At 42.6% G+C, this 18,763-nt stretch overlaps 2 protein-coding genes across 6 annotated transcripts; one reads left to right on the top strand and one right to left on the bottom strand.

The window, feature by feature from the left end:
- Positions 1-394: 394 nt before the first annotated feature.
- Positions 395-9,762, bottom strand: LOC136673482 (uncharacterized). 3 transcript variants are annotated; one of them, XM_066648981.1, is made up of 6 exons: positions 9,642-9,762; positions 9,312-9,398; positions 6,643-7,808; positions 3,146-4,679; positions 2,265-2,722; positions 395-1,223 (listed from the first exon to the last, which is right to left on the bottom strand). In XM_066648981.1, the coding sequence occupies exons 2-5, from the start codon at positions 9,394-9,396 to the stop codon at positions 2,280-2,282; spliced, it is 3,228 nt and encodes a 1,075-aa protein (XP_066505078.1). In that variant the 5' UTR covers positions 9,397-9,398; positions 9,642-9,762; the 3' UTR covers positions 395-1,223; positions 2,265-2,279. The 3 variants fall into 3 exon arrangements, with proteins under 3 accessions (XP_066505078.1, XP_066505077.1, XP_066505079.1); XM_066648980.1 differs by having other exon boundaries at positions 9,637-9,706; XM_066648982.1 differs by having other exon boundaries at positions 7,219-7,808; positions 9,637-9,704.
- tmem33 (transmembrane protein 33) lies at positions 9,271-18,209 on the top strand. Of its 3 annotated transcripts, XM_066648985.1 has the most exons (9): positions 10,332-10,410; positions 13,243-13,378; positions 13,538-13,615; positions 13,752-13,846; positions 15,182-15,369; positions 15,482-15,549; positions 15,665-15,798; positions 16,281-16,364; positions 17,305-18,209. In XM_066648985.1, the coding sequence occupies exons 3-9, from the start codon at positions 13,568-13,570 to the stop codon at positions 17,432-17,434; spliced, it is 747 nt and encodes a 248-aa protein (XP_066505082.1). In that variant the 5' UTR covers positions 10,332-10,410; positions 13,243-13,378; positions 13,538-13,567; the 3' UTR covers positions 17,435-18,209. The 3 variants fall into 3 exon arrangements, with proteins under 3 accessions (XP_066505081.1, XP_066505080.1, XP_066505082.1); XM_066648984.1 differs by lacking the exons at positions 10,332-10,410; positions 13,243-13,378 and adding an exon at positions 9,271-9,401; XM_066648983.1 differs by lacking the exon at positions 13,243-13,378 and having other exon boundaries at positions 10,271-10,410; positions 17,305-18,208.
- The last annotated feature ends 554 nt before the right edge of the window (positions 18,210-18,763 follow it).

The following is an 18,763-nucleotide window of genomic DNA, read 5'->3' as shown; positions in this document are numbered from 1 at the left end:
CTACACGGACTCTAAGCGCTTTGTTCTCATGTGTAGGTAACACTGACTAGAGTTCAAACAAACAACAACAATCATCGTATAATTATGGCACTCAAAGCTACTCCACCTCTGTTTCTGTCTTCACCCACTTTTACTTAAACTGTTATGTGATGTAAATTATGAACTCATATTTTAATCCTCCGTAAATATTCAACATAATTTAGCTCTTTCTTAGTTGTTAGCTCTTATTGCAGCTGCGCCAGCCCAAAGCAGTAAATTAAAATTATATTTGTTTTCTGACCAACTATGCAAACAAGCGTCCAGTTTCAAACAGACGTTCACAGCGTGCGTTTTCCTCCCACCGCGATGCACTACGACAAACAAAGAGTAAATACAAATCAACTGTTTAATCTTGAACATAAAAACAGAAACTGACATTTTCTGATGAGAACATTTCTGAACAGCAGTGTGACAAACACTTACACAGACAGAACTCTCAGCTTAAAGCAAGTCATTTAACACACTCAACTAAACTCTCCTATTCTCTAACAATCTCTTAAATTAAAACAGACATGTGCACAGTGTTCGCTCTGGTGGAGGGTTTGGGTTGGCATGAAATCCTCCTTCCTAGAGTGAGAACAGTAGACAGTGGTGGTAAGAGGAACCAGACGTCCATCTCTGAAAACCCTGCACAGATTTAGGAAACATTTGAGAATGTTTAAATCTAAAACATAATTTTCAAACCCCACACAGAGTGGAAATGTACATCCAGGGAACTACAAGATAAAATAAAATAAAATAATTTTTTTAAATGTTTACCACCTTATCATCGACAAGACTTCATATGGAGGTCTCTGGTGCTTTTGGAGAGTAAATAAAAGACATGGAGAGGTCTGAAACCCATCATTACCACTAGAAAAACTGAGTTTCTCTACAATCAGACAACCTCACAATCTTAAACAGACCACCTTAAACAGGTTCAAATCGTAACCACTGAACGAACATGAACTTAAAATAAAAATCAGCAGAAGTCAGCAGCAAACAGGGGGGCAATAACTACGTTCGTTCCGCTTCTCTGGCTTCTAAACTCTAGCTTGAGCACGGACACCAACATAAATCAAAGGGTATCCTCTGAAATCATGAGTCGAGATCCTGATTTACTGTGACGTGGGTGGGGCTTAGTTCCAACTCCAAACCTTCCACTGTCCAGGTGCGAGTGAGTGACGTCCAGTTTTGACACATGACTAAAAAAGGGAATGAGAAATAAATCAGTGCCTGTGTCATTTACAGTGTCTGATTATCTACAATTGTGTGTCTGAAAGTATCCAGACACTGATTTAAGGTGCATACATTGCTCACACAAGCATTCAACTGGGCACAGAGCCGGTGAAACCTCCTCAGATTATAATTATACATTACAATCTCCACAAAATTATATTAACATTTCAACTATAACGTGTACAAACAAGATTTAAAGTGTTTCTGTGTAGTGTATAATTTTAATCCAAAATTCAATTCTCCACTCTTTGGTGATGTTACAGCGACTGTGTGTCATACTAAAAATCACATTCTCATTTTATTGAACAGAACAGAACTGAAGCTGTGTGAGAAGTGAAGAGTTTACTGGGCGCTGCGTTCGTTCTGAACTCCATCAGGAAAAAGCTGCAGAAGACTGTGATAGGTTTGTTCTTTTCTTGGGGATAATATTGTGTCCCAAAGTCAGTGTGAGTGTGGGTTTAGACGAGTTACAGAAGGGGATTTCGATGTTACACACTAAAAATTATGGTTCTACATGGGTCCTTTATTAAAGAAAATCATTCTGTATAGAACCCAGAACACTTGAAGAACCCTTTGCGTGATTAAAGGGTTCTTTGCATTGTGAAGGAGGTCTAAAGACTGATGGAAAATGTGCTGTAGATGGTTCTATACCAAAACCAGTTCCTTTGCTGTAACAGGTTTGACATCGTAACAACAGAGGAACCAATTTTTGTGCCACATAGAACACTTTTCTAAAAGGTGCTGTATAGAACCATCTACAGCACATTCTCTATAATTCTGAAGAACCCCTTCACGATGCAAAGAAGCGATGTGTATTAATACTTCATTTTTAGTTGTTTTTTTATAAATAAAATAACAACTGTCATTTTTAATACTATGCAAGTGTCACCATAAAATGACATAAAGCAGGAGAATGTTTGACTTTTGAAATACAATTTTTGCCCAAAATGCTTTAAAAATGATTGGTCCACCAAATAAAAGTTTCTGAATTATTAAATAAATCTTACCAGCTCGGCACAGAGTTAGGAATCCAAATCTGTGCCAAGCACATCAACATCAACCTCTTCCTCCACCTCCTCCTCTGTGCTAAGCTCCGCCTCCCAAATGACCGTTGTGATTGCAACAGGCTCATAGGCGGAGCTAGACACCTCCACCACATCCACCTCCTCCTCTGAATTTCCAGCCAACACTGGTGTATCTCCCTCAGGTGTGTGTGGCGTGAGGGGCTCATGGTGCAGAGGGGAATCAGAGAGTTTGAGTTTCTGTGCAGTTTTGCCTGGAGTAGTTTCACCTGAGTCCAGTGTTAAATCAGAAAACCTCAGGTCTCGGGAACTGTGGGGTGAATGTAGAACATCTGAGGCTGGATTACTCGAGCAAATATCAAAAATACTCTGCGGTTCTGAAGTGTGGAGCACATGCTCGTTGTTGTTGCAGTCACTGGTTTCTCCTCCTCCTCTGGTTGATTCTGAAAAACAAAGACATTGATCAATCAGATGCAGCGCTTTTCCACCGCATCGTACCTACTCTACTCAACTCTACTCTACTCGAAATATAAATCAGGTCCTGATTTATCAGGTTCTCTCGTGGTTAAGAGCGAGCCGAGTAGGGACTAAACCGTGGCGTGTAAACCCTGCAGAGCGCTGATTGTCCAGAGAGTCGTCACTCTCTTACGCAGAGCGTAAGAAGTTCACCTGTGTTACTAATGTGTTGGACAGTTATGGAAGTTTAGGTGCTTATTCATTGGCTACTACAGCATTTAGCCAAGCATTATCTTTCAATGTAACTAGGGTTTTACTAGTGGAAATGCAACATGGTCACTCAAAATTATCATGAATACCTGCTATCCCTGCTGAAATGAAGTGTAAGAGACATTATCTGGACCTCCTACCTGAACTCTGAAGCAGAATCCTTCGAGGTGTTGTGCTGCATCCATCTGCCATTACCTGCTCCAGTCCAGGACCCGTGCTTCCTTGTCTGCATCTGACTACTCCTCCTTTTCTCACTCCCCCTTGTGTCTCTGTGTCTGCACAGACTCTTCTTTCTTTTTTTCCTGCTTCTCCAGCTCTCTCTTTCCTGCTCATTCTCAAACAACTTGGAGTGTTTTCAGCTCCGGTTACACTTTCCTGAACTTCTGCATTTTGAACTCTCTCAATCTCCTCGCTCATCCTCACAGAACTCTCTCTACTCCAGTCCTCTTCCTCTCTTTCTCTCTGGGTCTCCAGGAGCAATCTCATCTTCTCAAATGCAGAAGAAGCCATTTCCATATAAGCTCCGCACACGGTGCTCTTTAGGGGTGAGTGCTTGGGCCAGGACCTCAAAGCTTCCTCACTTTCTTCTGCATGATTATTTACTTTGCCTCTGTGTCCACGGAAGAAGACCATGGCATTTTTGTTGTTTTCTGTTCCGTTTCTTGACCACGTCTGTGTTGTTTTTCTCCTGTCTGTTGGGACATTATTTCCTACACCTTCTCTTAAACACGTGTTGACTGTACACTGCATGTCTTTCTGTTGTCTCCGCATATGTGACCTTACTTTCTTTCTCGGTGAGGTTGCCGCACATTTTCCTCTGCGCTTCTTTCCCGGAGGAGTCATCTGGATGCTGGCTAAGGCTGTTTCTAGTTTTCTCTTCATGCTCTGGCTTCGGGTGATTCTTTGAGATTCAAGCCCTTTCCCAACAGCCTCCAGATTTCCCTTGGACCCTCTGGAACAAGGCGTTTTCAGTCGTTTCAGAGCTCGAGGAAGACGTGACTGATTTCGAGCCCCAGTGGGAGAAGATCTGACTGGCTGAGGCTGAGTGTAGGAGTTTGTTTTTGAAGGATGTGTGCAGTGATGGGAAATGTTCGACTCTGGTACGTGACAGTGAGCCGAGTGCTGGTTTAAACCCTGTAAATGTGTGTAAACATTGTTTGCCAAATCGCTGCTTGGATCTCTGACCTGATCTCCGTCTCCGTTCCCGGAGGAGTGTTGTGACTGCTGGACAGATGTCCCTTCCTCCGTGCTGAAATCACACCCACTGATGTGCTGCTCAAACGAGCTCAGAAAATGATCGAGAATGTCACACAGCTCTCCTTCAGGCTGCTGATGAGAGCGATCTGTGGGCCTCTCCATGGAATTCATGCTGAAATATGTGGTCTTCAAGATGGGTGGATCATTGGCAGGTAACGTGTTAACCATTTCAGGAGGCTCGTCTGGACTATGAACAGGAGGTAGAAAATTGAGACCTGCTATGATATCATCCAGAAGCAAGTCCATAGGCTGGCTGGGCATCTGCGGATCCGGCGGGAGTGATGTAGTGTGCAAAAGCGATGGATATTCTGGAATTCTGCTGTTTGTTGAATTCTGAAAGAAACTGGGGGAACAAGGAGGAAGCGAGGGATATAAGTGAGGACCACTCCTTGGGCTCCTCAAGCATGGAGCACCATCCTGAGAGAGAAGACACAGGTTGTTTAATCGGGCAGGTTATTTATGCAAAAATAAAAGCAACATTAGGCTAAACATGTAGAAGGTATGTAACAGCAACAAATACAGAACGTGTTCAAAAGCAACCAGATGACTACAACAGTGCATTTTGTGAATTCAGTGGCTTTAAAGTGCAATTATTCGAAAATTAGGGAATAACCAAATAAATGAGTGGTTCTAAAGATACCTACAAGTCAGAAAAGTTTCCATTGGTGGTTATAGGAAACAGATATCTTACATGTCTCACTGTAAATGTCTCACCTACTGTGCCAAATTCTTAGGCACCTAAAGTTATTGTTATTAAATTTATTTATCTTTTCAATAATTATAATAAAAGTAAAGGATTTCCTTTTTCATAAAGTAGACACTGTGTTGTGAGCGAGTGAAGAACAGTGTGTTTTCAGATGTTTCGCCTGATCGTAAGGATTTGTTAAATCTACAGCACACTTCATTTAACACAATGAAGTATTTATTAACCTCTGACACTAGGCACTGGACTATCACCTCAAATAACACTGTTACCAGGAGAGATGTGGAAAGGGTTAAACACATTCTCTCTCTCTCTCTCTCACACACACACACACACACACACACACACACACACACACACACACACACACACAGGAATATTCTCAGGTGCCTAAACCTTTTGCACAGTATTGTAAATATTTTAACTGTATTTGTGGAGAGCTCCTCGTGGGGTTTTAAGGCAAAACAATTCAGAGAGAAATTTATTCACCACCATTTTTTTTCGTAAAAAACATATAATGTTTGAAACTAAATATGTTTATACATGTCATTCATTCATTGTCTGTAACCCTTATTCAGTTCAGGGCGGCAGTGGATCAGGAGTCTGCCCAGAATCACAGGGCGCAAGGCAGTAACACACCCTGGTGGGGGCGCCAGTCGTTCACAGGGCAACACACACTCACACACACTTACGGACACTTTTGAGTCTCCAATCCACCTACCAACATGTGTTTTTGGAGCGTGGGAGGAAACCGGAGCACCCGGAGGAAACCCACGCAGACACAGGGAGAACACACCACACTCCTCACAGACAGTCACCTGGAGGAAACCCACGCAGACACAAGGAGAACACACCACACTCCTCATAGACAGTCACCCGGAGGAAACCCACGCAGACACAGGGATAACACACCACACTCCTCACAGACAGTCACCCGGAGGAAACCCACGCAGACACAAAGAGAACACACCACACTCCTCATAGACAGTCACCCAGAGGAAACCCAAGCAGACACAGGGAGAACACACCACACTCTTCACAGACAGTCACCCAGAGGAAACCCACACAGACACAGGGAGAACACACCACACTCCTCACAGACAGTCACCCGGAGGAAACCCACGCAGACACCAGGAGAACACACCACACTCCTCACAGACAGTCACCCGGAGGAAACCCACGCAGACACAAGGAGAACACACCACACTCCTCACAGACAGTCACCCGGAGGAAACCCACGCAGACACAAGGAGAACACACCACACTCCTCACAGACAGTCACCCAGAGGAAACCCACGCAGACACAAGGACAACACACCACACTCTTCACAGACAGTCACCCGGAGGAAACCCACGCAGACACAAGGAGAACACACCACACTCCTCACAGACAGTCACCCAGAGGAAACCCACGCAGACACAAGGACAACACACCACACTCTTCACAGACAGTCACCCAGAGGAAACCCACGCAGACACAGGGAGAACACACCACACTCCTCACACACAGTCACCCGGAGGAAACCCACACAGACACATGGAGAACACACCACACTCCTCACAGACAGTCACCCTGAGCGGGACTCAAACCCACACCCTCCACCACGCCGCCCCTGGTACATATCAGCAAATCTTTAACTTCAAAAAAACCTTTAAAGTGTGTGCAGACACACGTACCTGTCCCTTACTGTCTGCGTGTGCGCCTCTCTGCCTCTGTCTGCCTCTGTCTCTCCACTCTCCCTGCAGGAAAGACCCTCTGCCTCTTCCTCTGCCTCGTCTCATTTGCTGTATCCCTGTGGATCTGACGTCCAGCTTCCTGCCGACTTTACCCCCTCCCTGCCCTCTCCACACCAGCCTTGGTGCCCATCCCCACCTCTCACCATGGCTCTGCCCTTTTCCTTTTCTGCCTCTTCCTCTTCTGAACATCCCTTCGCTTCTGGCCCTAACCCTGGCTTTCCTCACAGCTTCCTCTCCTCGTACTCCTACCCTTTTCCTTGGACGGCCCCGCCCCCTTTTCCTTGTGCTTTGAGAGCAGGTGCCGTTTAGGAAATAGCTGATGAACCCAGGGATGTTTCCCTCAAACTGCTCATATCCTTCAACAACCTCCTCCATTCCCCCTTGCCCTGACAGGAGGGGTCCATGCTGAACACAGGTAGTGCTGGAAGCAGGGGTATTTGGAATGAAAGGTGTAGGCGGGTGGTGGTTCAAGAATTCTGGGGGACATACCAACAACTGAGATACAGTTTCACTCACTAGGTGGCAGCCTTTTGTCTCAGGGTCCATGGAGAGCACGTCATAAGTGTGAGGTGTCTTCTCTGGAGGCATCTCAGCTCTGTGGAGCATGGGAGAGTCAGTTCTACAGGTCTCATGCCCTTGGCTGATGGAGAGGCATGTCCTGTGGCCTGTCGAATGGATGTTCTGCTGAGAATCTGAGCATGGATGATCTGTCTGGGTCTCCCTCTCATCTGTCTCTCTCTCGCTGTCTGTCTGTGTGCTGCAATCTCTTATCTCCTCCTCACTTCCACGCTTTTCCAGCCTTCCACCGTGGTGCCTCGCTGTATCTGGACTTCTTCTCCTCTCTGTTTCACCAGTGCTCTGTCCACCCTGCTGCTGAGGGACCTGGATGCCCAGCAGTTCTGCGGCTGTTAGGACATCCTTTCTGTTTGTGTCTAACGTTCCAGAGTACAGGAGGCTGACCAAACTGAGCAGTGTAAAGGAGTCTACGTGGTTAAGCTCAATTAGACGTCTCTGACCGGACACAGGTGATGGCATTGAGGACAGCGCTCCACAAAGCCTGGGGCTGAAGGCAGACAGCACACAGCTGTGCACTGGCACTGACACACCTGGAAAAGAAACATGGGCAAAGTTACCATACAGGAAATAAAGACTTATTTATGATGATTTAACCACTGCATGGTATACTATACTGGATTCTGCTCGACTTTTTTTTTCACTCCTCCACCAGGTATATCAGGTCCTGGTTCTGGAAGTGGGTTTTTGTTTAGTGGCTGTTCTCTCGTGGTTCAGAGCAAGCAGAGTAGGGACTAAACTGTGGCGTGTAAACCTTGCAGAGCGCTGATTGTCCAGAGAGAGTCGTCACTCTACGTCATGCAGCGCAGACGTCCAGCACCAACTCTCTATCTGTAAAATCTCCAGCTGCAGCAGAGATCACGTTTGTTTTTATCCGACTCACGACGGCAGCTCGTAAAATTATGCCGTGGTCTTTGCCGTGGTCAAACACTCCTTGGATCAGTGGCCGACGAAAGAATCCAGCTAGAGCTGGACGCTGCAACAAGGAAGGAACAAACTCTACTGATCTGCCTGAACTGATGACATAGCTATGTTCAGTCCCAAAACAACAACAACAACATGCCAATACACCATGAGTAAACACCGCTTAATGTTACCGCTGCCGGTGTTTTGGTTTCCAAAGCCCACCGTTCCCCTTAGACACAGGGTTAGAGGAGACTCCGGGTACATTTCACGGGGGAGCTGTGGGAGTGAAAAACTGACCAGGGACCAATCAGAGTAGAGTCCAGCAGAGTCGGTACCATGCAGTGGAAAGGCACCAGTAGACTTCCATTTGTTTAGATAATGTTCTGTCAAAAATGCTGTTATCAGGCCTTAAATATTAGTAAACATATTTAACAAAAAATCGGCATGTAAACAAGATAGCTACACTAGTGTGTCCAAAAATTCAATATTCATTTATATTTATGTTTGTATATACTTACTTACATTTATATTCATTTTGAGAATGCACAACTTGCATTCTCAAAATGAATATAAAAAATAAGTACATAAATATAAAAATATTTGAACTGCATGGTGTTTGTGGATTGAAATATTGAGATATGAATTGTGATATTACACTTTACCAATTTGCCATATTGTAGATTAAAAACGGGAAACACCAGTTTCAAACTGTGCTCTCAGGGTCCATAGACATGCCACAGTTTTTCTCTAGGGAGGATTTTTAATGCTCACTGTAGGTTATCTTAGAGTAAGTAAGAAAGAGTTTACTTATAAAGCACTCTAAAAACACCCTGAGTTGACCAAAGTGCTGCACATGATACCAACCCCCAGGACATGCTGGGTTCAAACAATAAAACAAATAAGACAGGAGAAAGAAAAAAGTAAAAGGAGTTTAAAAACACGATGAGGTCATTCTGTGTGGTCAGAGGGACTTGAACATTTGTGCTTCATTAGCACTGGCTGGACCTGGCCCAAAACATATTGCTCTCTTTATCAGGAACTGTCACTGATATAAAGGATTTGCCTCCAGTTCCCAGTAATCACCTGTGGACTGAATTCACCTGGTTCTGGAGAGTGTCTGCGGGTCTCACCTTGGCTCTGAAGAACAGTGTCACAGAACTCAGCTCGGTTCTGCTGCCTCTGGAGCTGCTTCACCAGCAACTTCTCAAACTGCATTTCTGGTAAACACACACACATACACGGGTTCTGCGAGGGGGGCTTTTCGATAGTGTTATGGGTATTTTACTGAATTGTGAGAGAACATACAAAACATTAAACTGCGCGTGCGCGGACTGTGATTGCTAACTGTAATGATTAGCTTGAACCTGGGGATTCCGGTCTCTAATCCGGTGCAAAACCTTAGCTGAAGTTCTGTAAACGGCACCGAGCACAGTTTACAGCCTTACACGTACTCACCTCACCTTCAGCCTCGCTCTCTCTCCCTCCTGTCAGTCAGAGTGTGTCTCTCTCTCTCTCTCTCTCTCTCTCTCTCTCTCTCTCCATCCTCACGCAGTCTTCTACGGAGCCCTGCTTGTAACGTCCCCTCAAAAGTAATTAATGCTTGGCAAGAGATATAGACACAATTTTATAACAGTCGTCCGTATACTTTTATATTAATTTAAATTTATAATATTTTCTCATTCCATTTATTTCTGCGGTAATATATCGATCACAAAAATGTCTATTGTGACAGGTCTAGTTATATAATTTACTATGATGGGAGGTCTGAATATGACACTTAGACGTTTATCATAATACGTGCTCCCACATTGAGCAGTGTATTTTGAAGGACCCCTATGTCCACAGGCTCCAAACTTTTTTTAGGCACTGTACTTTTTTTTATACATTTTATTTAACAAAAGCCAAACATGCGACAACCATAAGAACAACTGGAACAGAGAATAAAGCAAATCCAAAATTTACGGTTAGGCTCCGTATTTTGTTACGTATAGGTTTGTCTCTTGGTGACGTCACTGAAGTGTACACTTGGAGGAAAGATTGCAGGGCGCAGTGTAATGCAGTGTGCGTCCAGCAGTCGGCAGTAACTCTCCCTGTGAGCAGTGTTTGGAGACGTTAGAGAGAAGGTCAGGTGATCTCCCTCAACCCGGAGTGGACAGAGCTGTAGTTTCGGAGCTGCGCTTCTTAACCCTCTCTCACGGCTCAGATACAGGGGTTTACAGCTGTGTACAGGTGTGTGAGTCTGGATCTTTACATCTAGACTCGTGTTAAAGTGTTGTGTTATGTTACAGAGCCGTGAAGGCCGTTTGGTTACTGTGTGTTCACTGACTGTTTCTAGATCTTTCCATTGTCACCGGCCTCCGGCTTTTTAACGTATATCTCTGCATCGGCGCTACATTAACTAAATGTACCGTAGTGGGTTTAGTACTCTTAATCACAGTTTGTGGATTTGGTGCTCGTTATCACCGTTTAGACGTGGATTTATTACAGAAACCCGTTTTCATTCAAAACGTAAGAGAATTTCGCATCATTAGCCACCGCTGCTAACGCCGAGGGGCCATGACCTGAGCGGACTACGGAGTCCTGCGGGTGACATCCCTGCAGAGTACATTAATGCGTGCTAACGAATTAAAAAGTCGTCGGAATAAGATGTTTAACACACTGGAACCATTTAGTAAGGCGTGTTGTTTAGAAATGTAAATGTCTCTTTCCCATGCCTAATCAGTTTATTCCCAAGTATTGAGAAGTTGTTCCCACTCCTAGTTATGAAAAAATATTCTGTGTTAATTATATCATTCCCATTCTATTATAAAAAAAATTGCCAGTCGTTAATAATCCAACAAACCCAACACTTAAATAAGGCTCAGAAATATTTAGTATGATAATGATAATAATGTTGAATTATTTTGTTCCTACACCTTATTAGTTCATTCTCACTCTTTATCCCCAAGTTCAGTAAACACTCGCCGAAGTGTAGTTTTGTGTTGTCTGTTTATCGCCAAAACAATTTGGACTAGTTTTTTAAATCCAAATGTATTGGCAGGTTTTTCTGGCCCCTGCCTTGGACTGGACGCAAACCCGGTTAAATTCTCCTGAAGTAATGCTGCAAGACAAAGGGGCTTTTCTTGTAGTTTCCTTTATGTCCTATATAGAGTTCAGTTCTGTAGCCTGATTAAGAATCAATATTGATCAGTTTTTTTTTTTTTAATCTGGGAAATATCAGATCACTTAGCACAGTTTGGGACACACAAGAACTGCAAATTATTCTCTGTAGTTTAGCAATAACACTCTGGAATACAGTTTTACTGTAGCTACAGTTCCCTTCCTTTTTTCCCTTCCTTCTCTCTATTTTACCACAGTCAGAAATCTGTTTTGTGAATGTAATGTAAGCTTATTAACTCTGTCTCATTGTATCTAGTTGTCACAGTGCCTTGACCAATATTTGTTTGTAATACAGGTGCATCTCTGAATTAGAAAATCATCAAAAAGTTAATCTATTTCTGTAATTCAATTCCAAAAGTGAAGCTCATATATAGATTAATTACAAATCTATTTCAAGCATTTATTTCTTTTGATGTGGATGATTATGGCTCATAGCCAATGAAAACCCAAAAGTCATTATCACAGAAAATTAGAATAATCAACACAACACCTGCAAAGTTTTCTAAGCCTTTAAAACGGCCCCTTGGTCTGGTTCAGTAAGCTCCACAATCATGGGGAAAACTGCTGACCTGACAGAGATCCAGAAGGCAGTCTTCGACACCCTCCACAAGGAGGGCAAGCCACAGATGGTCATTGCTAAAGAAGCTGGTTGTTCACAGAGTGCTGTATCCAAGTATATTAATGGAAAGTTGAGTGGAAGGAAAAAATGTGGTAGAAAAAGATGCACAAGCAACAGGGAAAACCGCAGCCTCAAAAGGATTGTCAAGAAAAGGCCATTCACAAATGTGGGGGAGATTCACAAGGAGTGGACTGCTGCTGGAGTCAGTGCTTCAAGAGCCACCACACACAGACGCATCCAGGACATGGGCCACAACTGTCGCAGTCCTTGTGTCAAGCCGCTCATGACCCAAAGACAGTGCCAGGAGCGTCTCACATGGGCCCAGGAGAAAAAGGGCTGGACTGTTGCTCAGTGGTCCAAAGTCTTGTAAAGCCATGTCGTCGGTTGGTATTGGTCCCCTGTGTTATATCAAGTCCAGAGTCAGCGCAGCCGTCTACCAGGGCATTTTAGAGCAATTCATGCTTCCCTATGCTGGCAAGCTTTATGGAGCTGCAGATTTCATTTTCCAGCAGGACTTGGCACCTGTCCACACTGCCAAAAGCACCACTTCTTGGTTTAATAACCACAATATCACTGTGCTTGATTGGCCAGCAAACTCGCCCGACCTCAGCCCCGTAGAGAATCTATGGGGTATTGTCAAGAGAAAGACGAGAGACACCAGACCCAACAATGCAGACGAGCTGAAGGCCGCTATCAAAGCAGCTTGGGCTTCCATAACACCTCAGCAGTGCCACAGACTAATTGCCTCCATGCCATGCCGCATTGATGCAGTAATTCATGCAAAAGGAGCCCTGACCAAGTATTGAGTGCAAATACTGTATGTACTTTTCAGTATTAAAAATCATTTTTTAAATCAGTAAATGAGGAAACAGTACATGAGGATTTGCATTTTAAAAATTACATGCAGAATTAGTGTTAGAATTGAATACAGTCCCCAAATTCGGTAGAGGACTGTGATTGGATAGTGATTGCTTTTCTTTGTGGCACGAATACAGCACTACAGTGCCACACATAGGAATACAATGCAGTGGAGCTGACTGCACGTTTAGGTGTTAGAATAGATATAATAAATATTTGTTTTTCATTATGGCACGTTTTCCGCGCATCTGTGTTTAAAAGTACGTGTGTTGCATTTCAGTCAGACGTTTGTTTGAAGTACCTTGCGATGGAAAGCAATGCAGTCATGCACTGATTACATTTGGAAGTGGATTGTATTCAATTTTGACACTAATTCAGCATGTAATTTTTATTGTATTGATTTTATTATTTGTATTGTTTTTCAGTAAAGAGGCCAAGTGACATGAAAACAACATAACGGTTTTGCTTTTGGCACGTATTCTTCATGTTGTGTGGGGATTGCATTTCATATCGTTCTATTGTAGTGATTGCATTTCAATTTGGCACTAATTCCTCTATTAAGTAAGTCATAATTTTAAATGTTAAAAGAAATAAACGCTTGAAATAGATCACTCTGTTTGTAATGAATCTATATAATGAGTCTCACTTTTTGAATTGAATTACTGAAATAAATGAACCTTTTGATGATATTCTAATTTATTGAGATGCACATGTATTTAGGATCCTTAACAAAGTGAAAAAGGACCAAAGATGGCAGATACAGAGCAGCGAGCGCCTCCACCCCGGACAGGGCCTGCGGTGAGTGGCACGAGACCTTCTTCTTTTGCTCAGACATCTCGGATCCAGAGAACCTGGTTCTCATATATATAAAAAAAAAACCCTCAGAGTTCCCAGAATGGAAAATGAAAACTGTGTTTTGTGTTTTGTCTCACAGCAATTCCTACTGAGCAACAAACTGGAGACGGCCATGTGGCTCTCGCGTCTCTTCACGGTCTACTGCTCCATCATGTTCATTCTTCCTTTGCTGGGGTTGGTAATATCCTCTGACCAGCCACTAACTCAGTGCTTCTTGCACAACACCACCAGTACATTAGACCGTTTTGACTGCTCCGAACTCAACTAATCCTAGAAGGTCAAGCCTTTGCTGAGCTGAATAGGGTGTGTAAAAGTGTGCAGCGCAGTGTTTACCCAGGACCAGGTTAGAAACACAGGTCTAAACAAATGTGAGAGATTATAACTGACACAAGCCTAGGTTTGAGTGTGATGTTTTTGCGTGTACAAGTCTTTAATGGTAAATTCTTGTGTGCTATTTTTATGGAACAGTATTGAACTGTTCCTGCTGGAAGAGCTTGTTTACACCTTACACGTCCAACATGTTTATGGTGATCAGATTACATTTGGATTTCAATTGACCACATACAAACCTGTGTAAACACTCCTAGGATGTACTGATATCGGATTGCAGTCTGATCACTCAAACCACATTTGAAAGAGGTCAGAGATGGACCTTGATCATATTTAAAGAGCAGTGTATCTGAAATACATTTTCACTTGTCAAGCTCCTCATGGAAGTGGTTTGTAATTAGTCAAACACAGATATAGAGGCTCATTCACAGCCAAATCATTCATTCATTTTCTTTTCCGCTTCTCCATTTCAGGGTCGCGGTGTCACAGCAAAATGTTAAACTGAAATCACAAATCATGTTTCTATATGGCTTATAATTCCTAATACATTGGACATGTTGTATAGAGTTGTACATTATTGTTTAGAAAATAATAACAAGAGTAAATTGTCTGTGAATATTCAGTACAGACAAAATCATTATAACCTGATCTCGCACTACAGGTAAGTATGGAGCTTAAAGGGTTAAAGCCCTGTTCAGGTGGGACTAGTTTCACAGAGGAGCTGATATGTCATTTTACCACGGGACATCAGTAATGTTTACGATGGATTCACCACGTACTTGAATGACTCTGATTTGTGCCGTACATTGCATCACTTAACACCACCTCCAGTCCTGAGACGAACCTGTGAAAACTCCTTTCCCATGGGATATGACGGGAATATTCACCCACATGCAAATTCACATGGGACTAATAACCTTAGTTTATTTTTATGTATGTTTTAAAGTAGTTAAAAGCCCCCAGAATCAGGAAAAGTGACAAAAATGTCTATTTGAATGGGACTTCAACAATTCAGATACTAAAAAAAAAAATAAATACTGGGGATTCTTTTCTGTGATCATTGTAAACACAGTCTGATCAGTTTTAGACCTCGTACTGTCACACTGTACACTAATGCAAGGTGTAAACTGGCTTTTTGTGGTAATAAATTCACTTCATTACCCGGTATGTTTCTCTCAGGCCCCTGGCAGCTGCTAATTTCTACCAGAGGGCGCTCTTAGCCAACGCTCTGACCAGTGCCCTACGTCTGCACCAGAGGCTTCCACACTTCCAGCTGAGCCGAGCGTTTCTGGCCCAGGCTCTTCAGGAAGACAGCTGTCATTACCTCCTCTACTCTCTCATCCTTGTTAACTCCTACCCCATCACCAGTATCCTTTTACTACATCAGTCATACTCGCTTTCACTGGGCAAGATGCTTTCTGAATGTTTCATGCTCTCACTGCACAAAGAACTAAATCTGTCCTTAACTGAAGTTTTCAGTGAGCATCTTTCCTGTGTTTCTCTTCTCTCTACTTCATGCCACCACTTATACTAAGAAGGTTCTGGATGTAAGTATTTCTGTTTTCACTGACTTTTTTTATTATTTTTTTTTAATGTGATATTGAAATATGTCTGTGGGAAATGATCATGGTGATGTGATCTGTGTTCTTGAACTACTTTCAGACAATGGGGCCAGACAGTCTTCAGTTTGTGAGGAACTTCCTGAACAAACTCACAGCCAATCAGCAGAACATCCTCAAGTTCATCGCCTGCAATGAGATTTTCCTGATGCCAGCCACAGTCTTCATGCTCTTCAGGTAGCGAAACCATACTCTGTGAAATTGTTTACAGCTCTGAGGTACAAAGAAGCACAGGGTTGTTTTCAATTTACCAAAAATAATCATTCATTGTCCAAGGGAACCGAGTGAAAACGACTAAAAAGAGAGCTTCTGCTCCTCACTGCTGTGTGCTCGGGGTCGGGGTGAACAGCGAGTGGCTCATTATCGTTTAAAGTAACAGGAGTGTTGTGAACAGGGTTGTTTAGACGGGGAGAATGCTGCTGTGGGGTTTGGACCAAAGCAGGTCACAGGCCTGTGTTCCACTGTGGCGAAGAGATTTTATGGCTCTTTTTTACTTTATAATTTGGTAAATTTTAAACAACCACCTGTGTTTTGTTGGAATTCTTGTCTTGAAAATGGGTTGTTTTTCTTGTCTTGTTTACATGTTAATACTCTGTATTAATTATATATGTAAGTGCATATTAAAAATGATTTTCTGACTGAAATCTTGATCATTGCAGTGGCCAGGGCAGCCTTCTCCAGCCCTTCATTTATTACCGGTTCCTCACTTTGCGTTATGCCTCCAGACGAAACCCGTACTGTCGGTACGTATTCCGTTTCCCTGCTCACAATTTCACGTACATATTAGTGGCTTGCTGGGCCACAGCACTATGTTGTATTTAGTGGTTGTATTAATGTTTGTAACATGATACACCTTCTACCAGTCTGTCCTAGAAGCAGTGCAATTGTTTTCAGAACTAATTCCGATTACTTTTTAATTACTTTTCTTCTGAGAGATTCTGAAACCTGCATTTATTTTTAATAATTTTGTGTGCTGATGCACAAATATATATCTCGACTTCCGACTATTCAGGAGTGTAATGGCACTTTTTCCACCTCATGGAACCAGCTCGACTCTGCCTTGCTAAGCACAGCGCAGACGTCCAGCACCAACTCTCCATCTGCAGCAGAGATCACGTTTGTTTTTATCCGACTCACAACGGCAGCTTGTAAAATTATGCCGTGGTCTTTTGAAGAGGTTCAAATGCTCCTTCGATCAGTGGCCAACAGAAAAAAAAATGAGAGATCTGGGGTCCGGAGCTATGGTTAGTGAATGTGAATACAAAACGAGTAAACAGTGCTGTAGTTGTGGTCTTCAGTTGATGTTTTGCAACATCACCAATGGTTACTTACCACAAGGAGATGTGTTACTGGAAAAGCAACCAGGGAAATGCTCAATGAGCCGATGCCATGCTGTGGAAAAGCACCATGAATTGACCTTAACTGCATTGTGAATTGTTAAACACACACTATGTAATATTTTTAGCCTAAACATACAGCTTCAGTATCATTGTGATACTTTACTGAGCTGTAATACAGAGTCTCTATCACTGCTGCTCTGGACTCAGTCCTGCAGAAATGAATTATGCCAGGGTGGAGTCACAGGAACCAAAAACCCAAATCTTACTTTGTATTCCTTTAATGTCTAGAGTCATAAAGCTTTTACTCTCCATTTATAAGATTTCTTTTGATGTCTCCTTTTAGGACCCTCTTCACAGAGTTGAGGATTCTATTGGAGCACTTTGTGATGAAGCCCGCGTGCCCCGCGTTCTTCAGAAGAATGTGCCTCAGCAGCATCGCCTTCATTAGCCGTCTGGCCCCCACAGGAGTCTAACCTCCCTCTGTCTGTCTGTCTCTCTGTATGAACATGCTCAGAGGCACCATCCCACACTGGTGTATATACAAAACAACACTCGTACATACATGCACTGATACAAACATACAAACACACCTACAAGCTAAATGAGTCAGTTGGAGGGGTTTACACGCAGGATAGCTGTGTCTCTTAAAACTCAGAGCTGGGTTTCCTGCTCATCTCTTCTTTCTGCATGGAATGCAGTTATAATTTTGGAGAGATTCCACTGACTAAAGTCTGTATGTGAGAAAGGAAGAGACACACGTATCATCGTATGATGATGTGTTAGTGAACACTGCGTTACAATGTCTATACAGCTCTGGTCAGTGCTTTTAAAAGATAATTTATAAACAGCTACTACGGATGTTATGGTTTTTGTTATGGGTTGGATGAAAATTAAATTAACCAATTAATAAATAGATCAGATTTCTTAGGTATCCCTCTGTGGGGAGAGAGATTTTTGTGTCATTATATTTCATGTTTGTTCCAATTTTATGATTGTATACTTTGTCTTGAGTGGGATTACTTCAATCAGAATGTAACCTACTGCATCAGGTTGTTTTTATGAGATTAGTGTAAAGATGCCAAGTTTAAAAGTGAAGCAGTGGGGGAAATATTCCTTTATCAGACCATTTAAAGTGAGAAATGTAAATCAACTGCTGGACATCTCTCCCATCCTGCACTAACCCCAAATAAACTGCTTGCCTTGAATGTAGACTGTTCAAAGTGTATTTGATGTGTTTTTAAACCTAAACGATACCTATGCTCAGGTTAGTTTTTCAACTTGTTTAGGTGAATTAAAATCAGATTAGATCCAATTCAAAATGGCTGTAGTTGAATGTCTCCACTGTCCAATTAAAAATGTATCTCCATTTAGCTTTTGTCAATTTCATGATTATGGCCAATTAATATGCTCAAATTACTGAAAATTTTCACATTCACTTCCATTAAAAGTTAAGCTTTCCTCATGTTACAATTTGAAAGGTTTTTAATTGGACAGTTAGGGAATGTTAATTGTTAAGAGGCAATATTCAGGTTCAGTTGCAGATCTAGTGAAGTCTCAACCTTTATGTTCAGCTGTGCTTAATTTGGAGACTATTTCCTTATTCAAAAGCCCTTAAATGCTGGCTAAATGACAACTGCAACAAGGCTCAAGTCACCTAAATAATTCAATTTCTTTAGAAAAGCTGCACATCAAATCATTTCATCACCAATTAGATTCTGTTAATGAATAAGATCTGGGGCTTAAACAGTGGAGCTACAGATCTGGGATCATGACCAAAAACAAGCAACTGAAGTGCATCTACT

The sequence above is a fragment of the Hoplias malabaricus genome, chromosome 17 (assembly GCF_029633855.1).
Source record: "Hoplias malabaricus isolate fHopMal1 chromosome 17, fHopMal1.hap1, whole genome shotgun sequence".
In the NCBI taxonomy this organism is placed as follows: domain Eukaryota; kingdom Metazoa; phylum Chordata; class Actinopteri; order Characiformes; family Erythrinidae; genus Hoplias; species Hoplias malabaricus.
This window is presented reverse-complemented; position numbering and strand designations above follow the sequence as displayed.